This window comes from Hoplias malabaricus, chromosome 5 (assembly GCF_029633855.1).
Source record: "Hoplias malabaricus isolate fHopMal1 chromosome 5, fHopMal1.hap1, whole genome shotgun sequence".
Classification (NCBI taxonomy): domain Eukaryota; kingdom Metazoa; phylum Chordata; class Actinopteri; order Characiformes; family Erythrinidae; genus Hoplias; species Hoplias malabaricus.
Genome location: NC_089804.1, coordinates 24,163,631 through 24,180,293, shown reverse-complemented (window position 1 = coordinate 24,180,293; position 16,663 = coordinate 24,163,631). Strand labels below are relative to the sequence as shown.

At 40.1% G+C, this 16,663-nt stretch overlaps 3 protein-coding genes across 6 annotated transcripts in view; all 3 read right to left on the bottom strand.

The window, feature by feature from the left end:
* Positions 1-2,215: 2,215 nt before the first annotated feature.
* Positions 2,216-8,885, bottom strand: LOC136697766 (protein phosphatase 1 regulatory subunit 1A-like). Of its 2 annotated transcripts, none has more exons than XM_066673014.1 (7): positions 8,413-8,885; positions 5,540-5,600; positions 4,983-5,020; positions 4,385-4,448; positions 4,064-4,269; positions 3,567-3,674; positions 2,216-3,343 (listed from the first exon to the last, which is right to left on the bottom strand). In XM_066673014.1, the coding sequence occupies exons 1-7, from the start codon at positions 8,491-8,493 to the stop codon at positions 3,152-3,154; spliced, it is 750 nt and encodes a 249-aa protein (XP_066529111.1). In that variant the 5' UTR covers positions 8,494-8,885; the 3' UTR covers positions 2,216-3,151. The 2 variants fall into 2 exon arrangements, with proteins under 2 accessions (XP_066529111.1, XP_066529112.1); XM_066673015.1 differs by having other exon boundaries at positions 2,216-3,340.
* Positions 8,886-11,556: 2,671 nt separating this feature from the next.
* npffl (neuropeptide FF-amide peptide precursor like) lies at positions 11,557-12,725 on the bottom strand. Its single transcript, XM_066672316.1, has 3 exons — positions 12,582-12,725; positions 12,294-12,412; positions 11,557-11,677 (listed from the first exon to the last, which is right to left on the bottom strand). The coding sequence occupies exons 1-3, from the start codon at positions 12,723-12,725 to the stop codon at positions 11,557-11,559; spliced, it is 384 nt and encodes a 127-aa protein (XP_066528413.1).
* A 494-nt stretch (positions 12,726-13,219) lies between these two features.
* Positions 13,220-16,663, bottom strand: part of itga7 (integrin, alpha 7) — a 28,435-nt gene continuing 24,991 nt past the window's right edge. For all 3 annotated transcript variants that reach the window (XM_066671858.1, XM_066671859.1, XM_066671860.1), the window contains one exon: positions 13,220-15,067. In XM_066671858.1, coding sequence (XP_066527955.1) covers positions 14,912-15,067 — 156 coding nt within the window. In that variant the 3' untranslated portion in view covers positions 13,220-14,911. The remainder of the gene's footprint in view (positions 15,068-16,663) is intronic.

Genomic DNA, 16,663 nt, shown 5'->3' with positions numbered 1-16,663 from the left:
GTTTTTGGACTGTGGGAGGAAACCGGAGCACCTGGAGGAAACCCACACGGAAACAAGGAGAACACACCAAACTCCTCACAGACAGTCACCCGGAGGAAACCCACGCAGACATGGGGAGAACACACCACACTCCTCACAGACAGTCACCCAGAGGAAACCCACGCAGACACAGGGAGAACATACCACACTCCTCACAGACAGTCACCCGGAGGAAACCCACGCAGACACAGGGAGAACACACCACACTCCTCACAGACAGTCACCCGGAAGAAACCCATGCAGACACAGGGAGAACACACCACACTCCTTACAGACAGTCACCCGGAAGAAACCCATGTAGACACAGGGAGAACACACCACACTCCTCACAGACAGTCACCCGGAAGAAACCCATGCAGACACAGGGAGAACATACCACACTCCTCACAGTCACCCGGAGGAAACCCACGCAGACACGGGGAGAACACGCCACACTCCTCACAGACAGTCACCCGGAGCGTGAATTGAACCCACAACCTCCAGGCCCCTGGAGCTGTGTGAATGCGACACTACCTGCTGCACCACCGTGCCGCTCATGTAAAACTTACAATTCATAAAAAATGTCTAAAAATATATAGATAATTTTTATATATTAATGAAAACAAAATTTTCAAACATTCAAAATTTCATGAAAGACAATTCCTTTTGTACCTTAAATGGCATTGTGGATCAAATCCACCTTAAGTATTTCTGGAACTGTGAGCAAAAAGGAGATTCAGAAGAGATCTCATTCATGTCTCAATTTTTTTACATCAATAAAGAACAGCTCTATGTCTGTGAAGTGTTTCTCTCCAGTTTCTCAGTTGGAGATCTGTGATGTCGCCCATGGAGCTCTGTGGGAAAGTGCTAGGGGATTTGTGATGTCACAGAGGAATTCATCAGAGCAACACTGACTCCACCCCTGAAGTGAATCATGAGTAAACAAAACAAGCACTGAAATTCGCATCAGTTATAACCCCTCACATCAGTCTAATTAAAAATCCTCATAAAAACGCTGCCATGAATGAATCGGAAGAAGATCAGACTGTAGCGTAATCAGACGGCAGAGGAACTGTTTTGTTTTAAGCTGTGGAGACAGCGTTTATCCACTGAATTATTTAAAGACAGGCTCTATTTTCAGCTGCATCTGCCCTGAAAAAACATTGAGTCTCACACTCACACACATCTAGAACCGTTTCATCGTCATGCAGTTTCCCACGTCTAGTATCATTTCATTGTTAGTTTCACAAAATTATAAAACATTCTGTCATTCAGTTTTTCTTTTCTAGATCTGTCATTGATCAGTAAAGAACACTTTGTTCAATTTTCAATTTGTTCTGTAAAGAATGTGTCTAGGACTATTCCATCACCGTTCTGTTTGAACTGTGAGATCAGAAACAACTGCGCAGTGTTTGAATGATAATCAGGAGCAGAAAATAAGACATTTCAATTTCAGATTCAGTTTAATAAAGAAATTAATATTTAGTTGAATTTGTAAACAAATCTATACACAGTGATTGATGCATTCACTCAGAGTTTAAACACATTTTCATCATTCAATTCTTCATCAGGAACAAGAGAAACATAGGAGCAAAAGCGGAGGAAGAAGAAACTATTTTTTTGTTTAGCACCTTTCAGTTTAGTTCCCAAATTTAAATCAAATAAATAACAATAAACTTTCAAAATAACTCTATTAAAAAAGTCATTAAAGCAAAATGGTTATGAATAAGAGATCATAAAAACTCATCAATGGAAAAACACAAAAACAGCAATAAATAACAGGAAACACAGGAATGGTCAGGGTTTAGTTTTGAGTTTTATAGATAAGTGACTATCAGTTACTAAGATATTTTTCAGCAGAGATGATTAATTTAGTCTCAGATTTGCTTTTAATCTCAGGAATTTAGCTGATGTTTCCAGATGCACATGTAAATATTTAACTATAAATATAAATATTCTTTGACAAATAAAAAGTGTCTAAAACTAATGATCAACCCTCAAAGAAGAACACAAACATAAACTAATACACATTAAAAAGTCTCCATATTTTAGACTGGAATTGATTTTATGATAGAAATACTCCAAAATATCTTGGAATAAAATCTGTTAAAATTAAAAGCTAAGAATTATTGTTTTAGTTCAAGATTTATACTATACGTTTTTAATTATTTATTTATTTATTTATTTATTTGGCTTAGCTTTAATTTAAAAATATAAACATTTTGGCATGAATTGAGAGCAGGAAAGCAGGATGGGTTTTAACAAAAAAAAGAAAAACTTTACTTTGTGAAAGAAGTTCAAAAGCAATAGACATTTCAAAAAACAGAATACAGAGAAGATTCAAGAGGTTTTACACAAATGAGAGGACCCTGAAATCACACAACATCAAACTGTGATATAAACCTGAATCTGGAACAGAGACTAAAACCTGTGGCTGGGGCGGATGATTTAAATCAGGTGAGACTTTAAAGGGAACGTCTATGATTGTGGGGAACTGCAATTCTCTCTGGTTTGTTGACGTTCATAAGCTCCACATCTTTTGTTTGAGGATAAAAACGGCTGTTTGAATTACCACAGAAACTCATTTGTAACTCAATTGGTTTATTTCTGTAGCACTTTTGCTGTGAGTGTACTTTCATGCAGTTAGCTTTCTCACAAATTTAGAGTGGGTTCTTACCAAGTAAAAATAAGTCAGTATTACCCTACTATGGAGAAAGAATAAAGCATTGTCCTCATCTCTTTTCATGTTTTTTATTTGGAGGGTTTTTTGCAGTTTTTCTACCAAGAGCAGAGAAAGTGTTAGCCTAGCATATCTGACCGAGCCCCCTTTTTTTTCCCTAATTCCTAATCTACTGACACTGTGGCTTTGTAAACACATTAGATCAGCTTCCAGGACTCACACAGAAGAAACATCTTTTGAATTTCAGATTAGACTCCGATTTAGATTAGACTTGGACTCAGATTTGACTCTGACTCCATTCAGACATGGAACTGTAGAGCACACAGTTCTATGGCTACTTCTTAAACCTGGAGGGTGCTAGGAAAACAGAATAGAAACGTGCTAATTATTTTTAATAATAAAGTGTAAAGTTGGACCAGTGAATTAGAGTCTGATCAGTAAATTAGGGTCTGATTAGTGGATTAACATCTGATCGATGATTCGACTCTGCTGTAGATTGTCTAAATCGCTGTGAAAGCAGTGAGAAAGTGTAAACACTGTTGGGTTGTTTACTGTGGGTTGTTTAATCTTTCTTGCAAATGTTGTTACTTTGCTGGGTTTTGTCGTCAGGGGCTGGTGGTCTCTCAGTGGACGTGTGACCAGCTGCTGAAAACATAAACCACACCCCACACACACACACACACACACACACACACATTATATACAAGCAGTGTTCCTGTCTAGACATGTTAAATTCTTTAATTCTTTAATTGAACTCAGCCTAAACATTCCTTTTTAAGTTGAAAAAGATTCTTTGTTTTACTTTTATGTTCTACACAGAACCATTTTAAAAAGGTTCTGTGTGTGTGTGTGTGTTTGTTTTCTTTACCTGAGTGCGTTTGTTGTTTGGTTGTTGACGTGGTGACGGGGGTGTGGTCTCTGGTGGGTGGAGCCTGAGCTCCTCCTGCTGCTTCTGATAAACTCTCCTTGGACAACTCTGTTGAAGACAAATAGCAGGAAAATTTGAGCTTTTACTGAACAATAGTCACCACAAGTACCCAGAATATTATGATTGTATTATTGTTTTAAGGAGTTAGTTACTGTTTTAATGATGTTTTAATGTGTTTACATAGAGGGGAGGGAGAAAATACAGGCATTCTCCACCCACGACAAGACAGAGTAGTGTCGGTGAAAGTGTACACCTTCCCCAACCAAAATCCATTGAGTAGAATACAGCAGGCACTCTGCACTGGTACGTAGGGCTGTGTTTTAGCAGTGAAAGCAGGCACCCCTAGGTGGCGTACATGGCAGACAGCAAATGAGGTCATACAAATTAACCCCACACCTATTGTTCCAGTTCTCTTCTCCCATTTTTAAGTTCCTCACCATCCATTTCACAGCATAGCTGCTGCAGAGCGAGACTCTCTGCTCAGTTCTACTGCGGCTCTCTTCGTCCTGAGGCAGTTCCTCAGGTCCAATCTCATTGTCTGGACTTGTTCTTTCGGATAAGCAGCTCTCTGACGATTCATCCGGTGCACCTTGCTGGCGCTGCTGCTGTCTGTGCAGGTGGTGGTCCACTAGGAACTGCAACTCTAAACAGTGTGAACAGAATCTGATCACATTCAGATCTAGAAACCTGAGCTGGTTAGGTTTGGTTAGATATGGTTAGGTTTAAGAGAACTGAGTCTTGGTTAAGTTTAGCTCTACCTTTCATTGTAGGCGTTCCTTTGGCTCCTTTCCGCCTCTGTCTTGGAGAGTTCAGTAATGCTTGCTGAACAAAAAAGATTAGAATTAACTGAGAACATTTATAAAACAAGGATGCAATGTTGTGTCATTGAAGAACAATTGCACCTCCTTATGGAGCAGTCCCTAAATGTTAATATGTGGGAAACAGCACCCCATGTTGTTCAGATCCTAACCGTGTGTGAGTGAGTGAGTGAGTTACAGGGCACTGCCATGAGGTACTTCACATGTAAAACAGCCTTCAGTCAAATCCTGTACGTTCCTCCTCAGTTCCTCAGTTTTTTTCTTGACTCCAGGCTGAATTCAGAGCTGCATTTACTGTTGAGGGATCGTGGGACATAAATATTCATGACCTTTGCTGTTGTGTTTGTTTGAACCCTTTCTAGGTTTATTAAATTATCTGGAGTATTGCTAATTCATGGTATGTTTACCATGGGCAGGATCGTCCCCTCTCTGTCTTTTCTTCTTGTTCCTTTAGCTCCCCTTATAACACCTGTGTGTAGCTTGTTTTGTTCCCATGCTGAAACACCCCCTCAATTCCATTTAAATAGATGGAATCTACCTTGTACAGATGGTTGGAGAGTCGGTCTTCATCTATTTCTGCAGGTACATGAGGAAAGAACATGAGGACAGTAGACGTTACATCTGAAAGTGTATGACAGTCAAGACTCTAATATTTCACCCCAAAACACCCTTTAAACAAATACACACACAACCACATGCCGTACTCCCTGTTCCCCATCTAAACTTTTTTAGGACAGGAGGCTGTTGCCTGGCAACCGCTGCATCCCCTGACACAGAGCGTGTGTAAGAGAATGTGTGTCACAGCTTTAACATCAGAAATTTTGTGTGTGTGTGTGTGTGTGTGTGAGAGAGAGAGAGAGAGAGAGAGAGAGAGAGAGAGAGAGAGAGAGAGAGAGAGAGAGAGAGAGAGAGAGAGAGAGAGAGAGAGAGAGAGAGAATCAGAATTGGGGGAAAGGGGCTGAAAAATCTGCATAGTTATGAATAATGCATTTATCTCTAAAATTCTCTAATAAAAAAACAACACTCACACACGAGTTAGAAGCATGAATCTCAACAGCAACAGAAATTAATTACTGTTTGATTATTCATCTTTACCTGGGGAGGACTGATCACTGGATGCCACCAGTGTCGCAGGGGTGGGTCGTCTCCGTCTGATCTACAACAAACAACACAAATCTGAGATTAATAACTGATTATTAATGCTACTGTTAATTAATAACTTGATTTCTGAGGTTGTGGACTGATCAAAAATAAAGGAGTGTATTAATCACTAGTCATATTTGTAGATCGTTGAAACTGTTGAAATGACCTGGTCTGGTTTCCCCAGGTTTAAGTTTATAGTTTACACTGCACTAGTGAATATTCTTATTATTCTGGATCTTACTGTATTGTATGATACCATCTGCAATGACACACTGCTGCATAGGCTGGTGACCTGGACCTGACCTGGTATTACTGATATGGTAAATGCTTTGTTTCAGTTGTATCTTGGTGACAGGTAACAGCTTGGGTCCCCCAGGGCTCAGTTTTTGGACACCTTCTTTTCATAACCTGCAGGCTTCCGTTTGGTGAAAGCCCACTGATACACTGCTTCCTGCCTCATTGGAGTTATTCTTAATATCTGTATGGCTATGAACTTCATAAAACTAAACAACAATAAATCTGGCAATGAACACCCTCTGTCGCAAGTTTTTATTATATCTTCTGAGGACTAGGTACTGTATGTAGTCTCTCTCTTTCTGACTATGTGTCTGGAAATCTTATTTATGCATTTATTACATCCATACTGGAATACTACTGGGCTTATTGTTGGTAGTCTAGGGAGCTGTAATATGCTTATGAGTACAATTCCTTTATTAATTGTATTATGAATGCACAGCTGTAGCCTGAGGTTAAAGCACATTTGGAAAATGAAACAAAGTTGCATCAAATCCTAAACCATGTGAAGAACATTCCAACCTGCCCACTCTCTCTATCTGTCTCTCTCTCTCTCTCTCTCTCTCTCTCTCTCTCTCTGTGGGGGTTGGTATTTTGAGTTTCTTTCAGCCCACATCTCTTAAAATGTGAAAGAGTGAGTCTTTTATTTCTGTCTGGAGTGTGTTATTTCTGTTATTTCTTCAGAGAAAAAAACAAACAAACAAACCATGGGCTCCCCAAATTAATTTGACTCTGAATAAAATGTTAAAGCCTTAAAAAAGCTTTATGAAACCATAGATTTAATTATTCCATAATGACATTGAACATGGTGTTAACTGAATATCCGTTTATTAGAGTGAGGTGCAGAAACCTGGATGTTTAAAAGCTCAAATTTAATTACTTTCTCCATCATCTTAATTCTGTTTGTAGAAAAATCCTAAATCTCTCTCTCTCTCTCTCTCTCTCTCTCTCTCTTTCTCTCTTTCTCTCTCTCTCTCTCTCTCTCTCTCTCTCTCTCTCTCTCTTTCTCTCTTTCTCTCTCTCTCTCTCTCTCTCACTCTCTCTCTCTCTCTCTCTCTCTCTTTCTCTCTCTCTCTCTCTCCCCCTCTTTCTCTCTCTCTCTCTCTCTCTCTCTCTCTCTCTCTCTCTCCCTCTTTCTCTCTCTCTCTCTCCCCCCCCCCCCCCCCCCTCTCTCTCTCTCTCTCTCTCTCTCTCTCTCTCTCTCCCTCTCTCTAATTATCCGAAGAGTCTGGTAAATGTCTGTCCATCACTGACAGGAAAAGTGGGTGAAACATAAAGGGGTTTCCACGGCAACAGAGCAACAGAAAAGCAGCAGTGAAGAGAGGAGTGTGTCAGAGGAGGGATGAAGAAGATGGAAGGTTGAAATTATGAAGAATTTCAACCTTGAAACAGAATAAAAGAATGAAAAGATGAGGATGGCGGGAAAGATGAACAATCATTTGCACATGGCTTCATTTCACAGTCCAGTGAAATCAGTTCAGAATCAATGCATGTGAATCAGACTTTGATTTGTGTGTGATATCTGTCTGAGTGTGTGATCTCAGTATTTAATGTGTCTGATTCACTGTGTTTTACGTATGATATTTGATATTTGATATTTGTCTGGTGTATGTCTAATCTGCCTTATTCAGTGTGTGTTGACCTTGTCTGATCTCTCAGATTCAATTCACTGTTTGCTGTGTGTCTGATCGGTGTGACTCACAGCGTGTTTACTTTGTCTGATCTCTGATTCAGTGTGTGTCTGATCTTTACTGTTAATGTGTTTTACTGTGCATCTGATGTGTCTTTTTCATTGTTTGTGATGTGTGTCTAATCTTTGTCTGAACTTTGTCTCCGGTTCTCTTGTCTTACTCGGTCTGATCTGTGTCTGATGTATGTGATGGTGTGTTTATGCTTTCTGCTCAGTGCTGTGTAGGAACACGGTTCTTGTAAGCGTGTTTTTTCACGTTCGGTTAAAAATGGATTTCAGAATCATAACTTCTTTCAGTTGTAATCATACCTAATTCTGAGATCAGACATTTTTTAAATATCAAAATTTCCATGTTTTTTTTTTGTCTTTTCTCTCTTTTTTCACAGACGACTCTAATTTTGGAGGGCGCCGCACTCTTCTCTCTTTTTTTTTTTTTTTAGAGTGTCCCGTTTAATGCTGTGCGTTCAGGCAGAATAAAACCATCGCTCTCATAAATATCCAATCTAACATCAATTATTTAGAAAAGAGGCTTTGATAAAATGGTCCTCTCTTTGAGTCCAGAACCAAGAAGTTATTCAAATGAAAATACAAACTAAAGAGAGAGAGAGAGAGAGAGAGAGAGAGAGAGAGAGAGAGAGAGAGAGAATATGCTGAAACAGTAGCAGTTAATGTAACTTCTGTTATGTTTTAAAGTGATGCAAAAGACCTGTAACAAGAAATCACACACAGGGAAGGGCCCAGTTGGATCAGTTTCAGCTTTGTATTTTTAAAAATAATAATCATGTGTTGATAAACTGATAATAACCTACTAATAACAGTTACAACAAGAACCTCCCATCACCTGCTCGGCCGCCTCAGGGTCCAGGTGAGAGTCCAGCAGTGGAACAGTGAACTGAATCTTCCTCGGACTCCCACTGTCCATTCTGCAGCTGAGAAGCAGGTGAGAGACAGAAAGAGGAGAGAGGTAGAGGCAGAGGGAGAAAGACTGGTGAAGGTGAAGAGAGAGGGAGGAGAAGAAAGGGAGGAATATAAAGGTAATGGAGGAGGAGGAGGTTGACAAAGGTGGAAGATGTGGTTATGAGGTCACTCCTTTTTTTTTTCTCCTTGTCTGGAATTCCCTGGAGAACAGGCTCTTTAAAATCCTTGAAATTCCAGAGGACGTCCTGATAAAATCCTTTAGAATTCGTCCCCAAAAAAATCCTGCTTCGCTCCTCAGCTGTCTGCTGTCTATCTCTCTTTCTGTCTGTCCTTATTACTGTCTGTCTCTCTGTCTGTTCTCTATGGCTCAATGCGGTAAAACAGGCACCCCCCACTCCCCACTCTTTCTCTCTCTCTCTCTCACACACACACACCCTTCTCTCTCTCTCTCACACACACACCCCTCACTCTCTCTCACACACACAAACCCTCTCCTTTGTTGAGTTAGCTCCACCCCCAGGGCCTCCCACCAGCAACCTGCTGTCTCGTGATTGGCTCCGGATTCTGATGAAGAACATCTCTCTGCAGATCTCTTGTATTAAGTCCAACACCTTCAACACACAGTACACTGTATATAACAAAAACACAGTATATAACAATCAACATCACAATGTATTACACACCATACAATATGTAAATAAATGATACAACACAAAAAGTATCAGAATATAAATTAAGCCTCTACCAGCTTACAGTGTGCAGCAGATGGCTTTACTACAACTCACCAGAAATATCGGTTCAGCCAGGAGTTCTAGCCATATACCGCTCCCTGTCCAAGATGCCCAGTGAGGCCTCGCCAGCTCCAGATCCCAGCACAGTGGCTCCCATCCCAGCTCTCATCAAAGCCTCTACAGCACCAGCTCCCAGTTTGGCCATTCCTGAGCTAGCTGTTACACTGGCTTGTGCCCCAGATTGAGTCCAGTCCCATGTCCTGATCCAAATCCAGAGTCAAGTCCCTTTCCCGGAAGTACAAGTCCAAAATTTGCTGGAATTTGCTGGAATTTTGTTTGTTACATTCCCACGGTTTTCAGTATATCAGCACTGTTAGAACTACAGAGATATTTTTGTTACCAGGACGGCACAGTGGTGCACAAGGTAATATCACAGTCACACTGCTCCAGGGACCTGAAGGTTGTGGGTTCAAGTCCCGCTCTGGGTGACTGTCTGTGAGGAGTGTGGTGTGTTCTCCCTGTGTCTGCGTGGGTTTCCTCCAGGTGACTGTCTGTGAGGAGTGTGGTGTGTTCTCTCTGTGTCTGCGTGGGTTTCCTCCGGGTGACTGTCTGTGAGGAGTGTGGTGTGTTCTCTCTGTGTCTGTGTGGGTTTCCTCTGGGTGACTGTCTGTGAGGAGTGTGGTGTGTTCTCTCTGTGTCTGCGAGAGTTTCCTCCGGGTGACTGTCTGTGAGGAGTGTGGTGTGTTCTCTCTGTGTCTGCGAGGGTTTCCTCCGGGTGACTGTCTGTGAGGAGTGTGGTGTGTTCTCTCTGTGTCTGTGTGGGTTTCCTCCGGGTGACTGTCTGTGAGGAGTGTGGTGTGTTCTCCCTGTCTGCAAGGGTTTCCTCTGGGTGACTGTCTGTGAGGAGTGTGGTGTGTTCTCCCTGTGTCTGTGTGGGTTTCCTCCGGGTGACTGTCTGTGAGGAGTGTGGTGTGTTCTCTCTGTGTCTGCGAGGGTTTCCTCTGGGTGACTGTCTGTGAGGAGTGTGGTGTGTTCTCCCTGTGTCTGTGTGGGTTTCCTCCGGGTGACCGTCTGTGAGGAGTGTGGTGTGTTCTCCCTGTGTCTGTGTGGGTTTCCTCCGGGTGACTGTCTGTGAAGAGTGTGGTGTGTTCTCCCTGTGTCCGCGTGGGTTTCCTCTGGGTGCTCCGGTTTCCTCCCACAGACAATGAATGCATTGTTACCACATTGTTTCAATAAGACTATGATACAACTAGTAACACCCAGTGAACCACATGAGGTACCAGAATTACCATTTGGCAACACTCTAGAAACCATCTAGGACACCTTAGCAACCACAAAATATACCACAGCAACCACCATTAATTACACTGTAGCAACAAACTTTGGACACCTTAGCAACCATCTGAAATACTACAGAAAACCAGTAAAGCAACCACTTTTGCACCTTAACAACTATTTATAATACCATAGCTGACTTAGGAACCACTTAAAATATAATATCAAACATCCTAGCAACCACCTGGGATACCATTAAAACCACAAACATATTAGCAACACAATAGCACCCACTAGGGATTCAATTCCAACTACATTATAGCACCTACTTATCAACCACCTGAAATGCTCAAGCAACTGCCATAGGAACGACTTAGCAAAAACAGTTTTATCCTAGTGACCTCAAAGCAATAGCCTAGCAACTGCCTGAACTGCCTTAGTAACACCAAGGAATCCTGTAGAATTGCGCAGCCATTCTACAGGAAACATACTTATCTAGTCTTTTCTACAATAGTTAACTGTTTACTGCTTCTAATGACTCTAATCTCAGAAACTAAATGATGTGCTCATACTTTATGTGTAGTCTGTTTCCACAACAGTGTTGCATGATGTCATTATCCCTCATAACCAATCAGATTTACAAATGAACACCAGACCAATAATCATCTACATGCTGCAGTTTATTTATTAACAATAATTAAAAGCATTCTTATTTACAGCTGGTCATATTTACCCCCAACCCTCCCCCTCCCACACACACACACACACATTCAAACTCTGACTTCAAACCCAGGCACTTTTTTCTTTTCTCTTTGTTGAGTTAATTTTTGGTTCTATTCTCAGTTCAAAAGCTTTTATGATATATTAGATTATATTTTATTTTATTATACAGTATTAGACTTTATTATATATTCATATATAATATTAGACGTTATCCGTGGCACGTCTATTCCGTTTTATTGATTTATTTCTGTTTGTTGACATTGTACAGGTGAGGATTATGAAGTAGGTGAGAATGGTGAAATATTCTTATAAATAAAAAGATGATGAAAATGATGAAGCTACTTTTTCCCGAATCTCTGGGGGACAGCCATGCTCCAGATTTGTCCTGGTGCAGTCTCCCAGTCTCGAGAGTGGATCCTCTCCTCTGCTGGTAACTCTCCCCGGGCCCCACGCCCAAACCTGGGAAAAAAACACCATCCCATATTTAAATCACGGTAAATTACTGTAGCGAAATATAAACAACATTTCCACATTAAAACTTTGTTTAAAAATAAGTAAATAAATAGATAAATAAATAAATTCACCTGTTTGTAAATGTAACATTCATTCCGGCTTATAACAGGCTAAAGAATTGTTTCTGCAGGCTATAAATATAACTAACAAATCCACCAAAATCACTAAAATCACAGCAAATAACAGCATCTATAGATAAAAAAAACCCAATTATATGTTAAAAACAAAGTAAAGAACTGTTTGCTCTGTCTAAACCTACATATATCCAACACTTACACCTTAAAACAGGTGAAATAATATTTTCTCCCAGATCTCTGCATGTTTTAGGTATAACCATGAACCTGGGTTAAGACATTTTTTAGAAATGTTCACCTCAAAGGAATGAAAAATAAATATATCAATGCTGTAAACAAAAACAATAACTCCACCTTAAAGCAGGCTGTAAATATAAACAATATTTCCAGCAGAAACAAGCTAAACTTTTTTTGATGTAGATGCAGCTGATTGGTCAGTTCAGCTGTCTCTCCATGACAACATCTCACACACACACACACACACACACCTCTGAGGCTGATGCAGAACCATAGGGTTTCTAGTTTGTCTCTGGTTGTGCAGCAGGGAGTGGAGAAGCGTCTTCAACAGTTGATCTTCAAGAATGTGACCAACTTCCTCCTCTCCCACCTGTGAACACACACACACACACACACACACACATCAACCTTATAATTTCATACAACTCTCCCCTCAATCTCAGAGAAATATGAAAAAGTTAGATAAAATTAAGGTTATTATTTTCCCAAATAACGTAAACAACCTGAGCTCTGTGAAGTGTTCCAGTTCTATATCTTACCAGTTTCTGCGCTACATTTTCCTCGGAGTCAGTGGCAAGGTTTGGCTCAAGAACGTCCCCGTCCTGTAGAGAGCGGCCCATCACTGTCAGAACAGTGAGAATCAAGAACCAGCACCAGAACCCAGCCTCTGTTCTCTTCATCATGGTCAGTTTCAGTAATGATTTGGTAACAAATCAATTCAGTAATCAGCACACAGAGCAGAGAGTATGTGCGAAGAGGCGTGAACAAGGTGGTGGTCAGGGTCTGTTTATATTTATACTCCAGACCCTGAGTCTACAATGTACTGAGTTAGAGCACTTAGTGAATCTCCAGAGAGAGAAGGAAAGAGGCACGAGGTTAAATCTCCGTAAACACAAATCAGGTCCATTAAAAGCTGAGCTTCAGCCTCTGGAGAAAATAAAGCTTATAGCTTTTCATTAAACACCTGCTCCTTCAGCATTTCTCATCTGTCCATTTACAATAACACACTCCCTCTGTCATTAAGACTGGCGGATCTTATTAATCATCTGATGTCCTCAGAACAAAACCTTGTATCTCCAAAATCGCTCAGACAGTGGCCATAAACAGAACAGAAGCGAAGTGAACACGGTTTATTTCTGAGTGAAAATCAGTGAAGCTTGTTTTCACTTTGGTGTTTATTAGATTTTACAGTCGAAGAGTGAGAGCATTTGACAGAGAAGTGTTTAAGTCTGAATGGAGTCATGGTGCAGGGAGGGATTCTGGGAAATAAACCAAACAAAAAACGTATTGATTCATAACAACAGCTTTTTCATAACATTTCTCATAAAACACAAATATTTCTTTATTTAACAACAGAAAAGTTAAAAATAAACAACCGATTAAGAGCCAAAACGACCTACAGCCACTTTTCATGCAGTGAATATCATTAACTTCAGATTATATCAATTAATGTCCAGATTGTCCAGCAATATCCATGCACACATTCTTATATTATTAACATTAATATTGACAGCAACATTAACATTAACATTAATATTGATCAGACACTTTAACACCGAGTGTTTTTCTATTAAACACATTTTTAAAAATGATCTTCGTGACTTCAGGAAATAAACAAACCAATACTGAGTGTGTGTTTCTCTGTCTGGGATTAAGTTTAGTCCTAAACCTAATACAGGATCAGTGTAATTTAAACAGTGTTACTGTATTTTGCTGTAAATTATTCAGACTTTATTTCATCATTAAATCTTTCCAGGGGCTGAGTAAGAAACAAGTTCAGTGAAATAAACCACACTCTGTTATATCTGTGGTGTTCAGCCTACGTTATATATTACTGATTTATTCCCAGTGCTTTAAAGTCTCTTACAATAAACTTCAATTAAAAAAAAAAAACAAATAATAATAATAATTAATTAATTTCAGAGTTTGGGCTCAAGACCCTCACCAGCTGCTGCTCCTTTTTACTGATACATTTGGGGTAAAAGGGGCAAAACAAATCATTAAATGAACTTTTTGGTGGGCTGTTCGTGTGGCTGTAGTGAAGATGTTAATGACAGGAGACAATGGACACTATTAAAGTAATAGTTATGAAACTATAGCAGCTTTTTAAAGCTAGACTTGATTAACAAAATTGTCTCATTTATCACTAGTGTTAGCTCTGAGTTTACAACACTTTTTAAATGCCTTAAACATGTAATATCTGATATCAAACATCTGATATCATACAGGATTCTCTGTGGACAGAAATCAGACACGATATTTACACACACCGAGCGTCTAAACAACGAATCTACAGTTTTGTTTCTGTTCTTAAACTCTGTTATTAAGGCACTTCTATCAAAAAGTACAGCCTAACTACAGCCTAACTACAGCAGAGTAAACAAACAATAACACAAATAAACCGTGAATAAACAGTGCAGCACTGCTGTCACTTTCAAACCCCTCCAGTCTTCTGTTTACACAATGTCTAAAGAATAAAGCTAACTTTGTAGTTGTGTGTTTTCCTTTGGTCAGTGTCTCTAATCTGTGATCTGTTTTAATTCTACGTGTGTGTAATGAGCTATGAGTTGTGATGCAGTTATGACATCATTTTCAGTTGCTATGCCACCTTTTTGTCATTAAAACAAAAAACAAAAAAGCTCAGGCCCGGAATTCCTTATATGGGCCTGACACTGACAGCAGAGGGTTCGATACTTGTTCGTGTTAGTAATGCTTCTAAAAATAACGGCACTATGAGCATGTTCAGTGTTAATGAGTCTCTGGTCAGAAGGTCGTTCTGCTCTCGGGACGAGTCTGCTGTGGTCGGAGTGAGGGAAGGAGAAGAAGGAAGAAAAAAAGAAAAGGAAGAGAGAGAGAGAGTTCCAGAGCATCAGGAGTTCCCTTCTGTCCAGTGGGTGGTCCACTCTTTCTTCTGTAAAATGACGGACTTTTCGTCATGGAACTGAGAACGTTCCTGTCGAGGGATCTTCACTGCATGATACTGAGGAACCTGATCTTTATACTGAGATCTCCTGAAGAACCCACACTGAGAGAGAGAGAGGGAGAGAGAGAGAGAGAGAGAGAGAGAGAGAGAGAGATAGAGAGAGAGATTAGACTTCAATAACGTGGTTGAGAACACATTTAATGTGAGAATTTGTGAAACTGAGCCCTGAACCCTTCAGATGACTGTAGTAGCGTACAGACAGCTGCAGTAGCCTCTAGACTGCTTTAGTAGCCCACAGGTGGCTGTAATATCCTTCAGACGGCTCTATACATCTACAGTAACATTCAGATGGCTGCAGCAGCCTTTAGACTACTTAATTCTACAGAGCACCAGGGCAGAGGAACACACATGCTTTTAAAACCATGCAGTTGTACCCTCACTACTGTTAGGCGAACAGAACCATGCAGAACCTCACAGAACCATACAGAAATATTTATAACAATTTCCTGTGCTCTGCACTTTGGGAAGCTATGACTTTCTTTCGTCTCATTAAAAGCACCCACAGATTTCACCCCTGCGCTCTTCTGAATTTATTTGAAGCCAAATTGATCTTGGTAAATCTGACTTAATTAATGTTTAATCTCTCTCTCTCTCTTATTTCAAGGGCAGACAGTCCATTTCTCTTCAACAAGAGGATCAGTGCTCATCTGTTTAGTGACTTTCAAAAACAACATAATGGACTGTGTTTATTTCAAATCTAATTCTTCAAAATGAAACCCTAGAGAAAGAGCTCAGAGTGAGAGCGATTGTGAGATCACTGATCAAGACCAGGATGTGTACTAAGCCTCAAGAGAACAATGCAAACCACCGCAAACAACACTGCAGATAAAAACCAGCCTTCGAACATCATCCTGTCTTTACGCTATTTTAAATACTCACAAACTTCGGAGCCCCTAAAGGGACTGGGGGAAATAAAAAACAAAAAGACTATTGATTTAGCGTTCCCTCGCAAATATTTTTGTGTTAGTAGAGATAAATAAATACACTTATAATATCTGTTTCAAGTGGCTGAATTTCCCTGGAAACTGCAGTGTCTTGACTGAGCCACAAAGACAATTGTGCATCATGAAACATTTGCAAAGGAGCGCAATGTATTTGCGAGGGAACGCAAAATCAACCCAGTAAACATTTAGCCGTTGATTCAACGTTGAAATAACGTAATGACTGCCGTCTAATCAACGTTCTCTTAAGGTTGAAAATGAAAGTTGAAAATACGTCCAAACACAGACATTGAAAAGACGACTATTAGATGTATTTTGGACGTTCAAATACGTTATTTATTGGTCCCGAAATAAATTATTTGTATAAAACGCGTTTTGAACGTAAACTGACGTTATCGATTGGTCACCACTTAACTAACTTATTAAGATGGATTTTGGACGTCCATTGACGTTTAAAATATGTCCTTGACGGACAGACTACTTTTAGACCTATTTTGAACGTCCAGGGACGTAACTTGTTTACTGGGAATGGTCCTTTTTTATTTTCCCCCCGGTGCCTTTAGGGGCTCCGTAACAAACCCCAGCTCTCCTCAGGAACTCTTCAATTTAGCAAAGCATGATAATGGTCTTTAGGAGGTAATAACTGCTAATGAACCGACTGCTTATTTCTACTTTTTAAAGCTACAGCTGCATGATT

Bases quoted from the DNA above. Each gene is read 5' to 3' on its own strand.
- LOC136697766 (XM_066673014.1), bottom strand. From the start codon at position 8,493: ATGGACAGTGGGAGTCCGAGGAAGATTCAGTTCACTGTTCCACTGCTG. The intron at 4,270-4,384 runs GTAGAGCTAAAC...CACACTGTTTAG, and splicing joins AGGAACGCCTACAATGAAAG to AGTTGCAGTTCCTAGTGGAC. The intron at 3,675-4,063 runs GTGAGGAACTTA...TGTCTTCAACAG, and splicing joins GCTATGCTGTGAAATGGATG to AGTTGTCCAAGGAGAGTTTA.
- npffl (XM_066672316.1), bottom strand. From the start codon at position 12,725: ATGATGAAGAGAACAGAGGCTGGGTTCTGGTGCTGGTTCTTGATTCTC. The intron at 12,413-12,581 runs GTAAGATATAGA...GTGTGTTCACAG, and splicing joins AAAATGTAGCGCAGAAACTG to GTGGGAGAGGAGGAAGTTGG. The intron at 11,678-12,293 runs GTGTGTGTGTGT...TTTTTTTCCCAG, and splicing joins GTTCTGCATCAGCCTCAGAG to GTTTGGGCGTGGGGCCCGGG.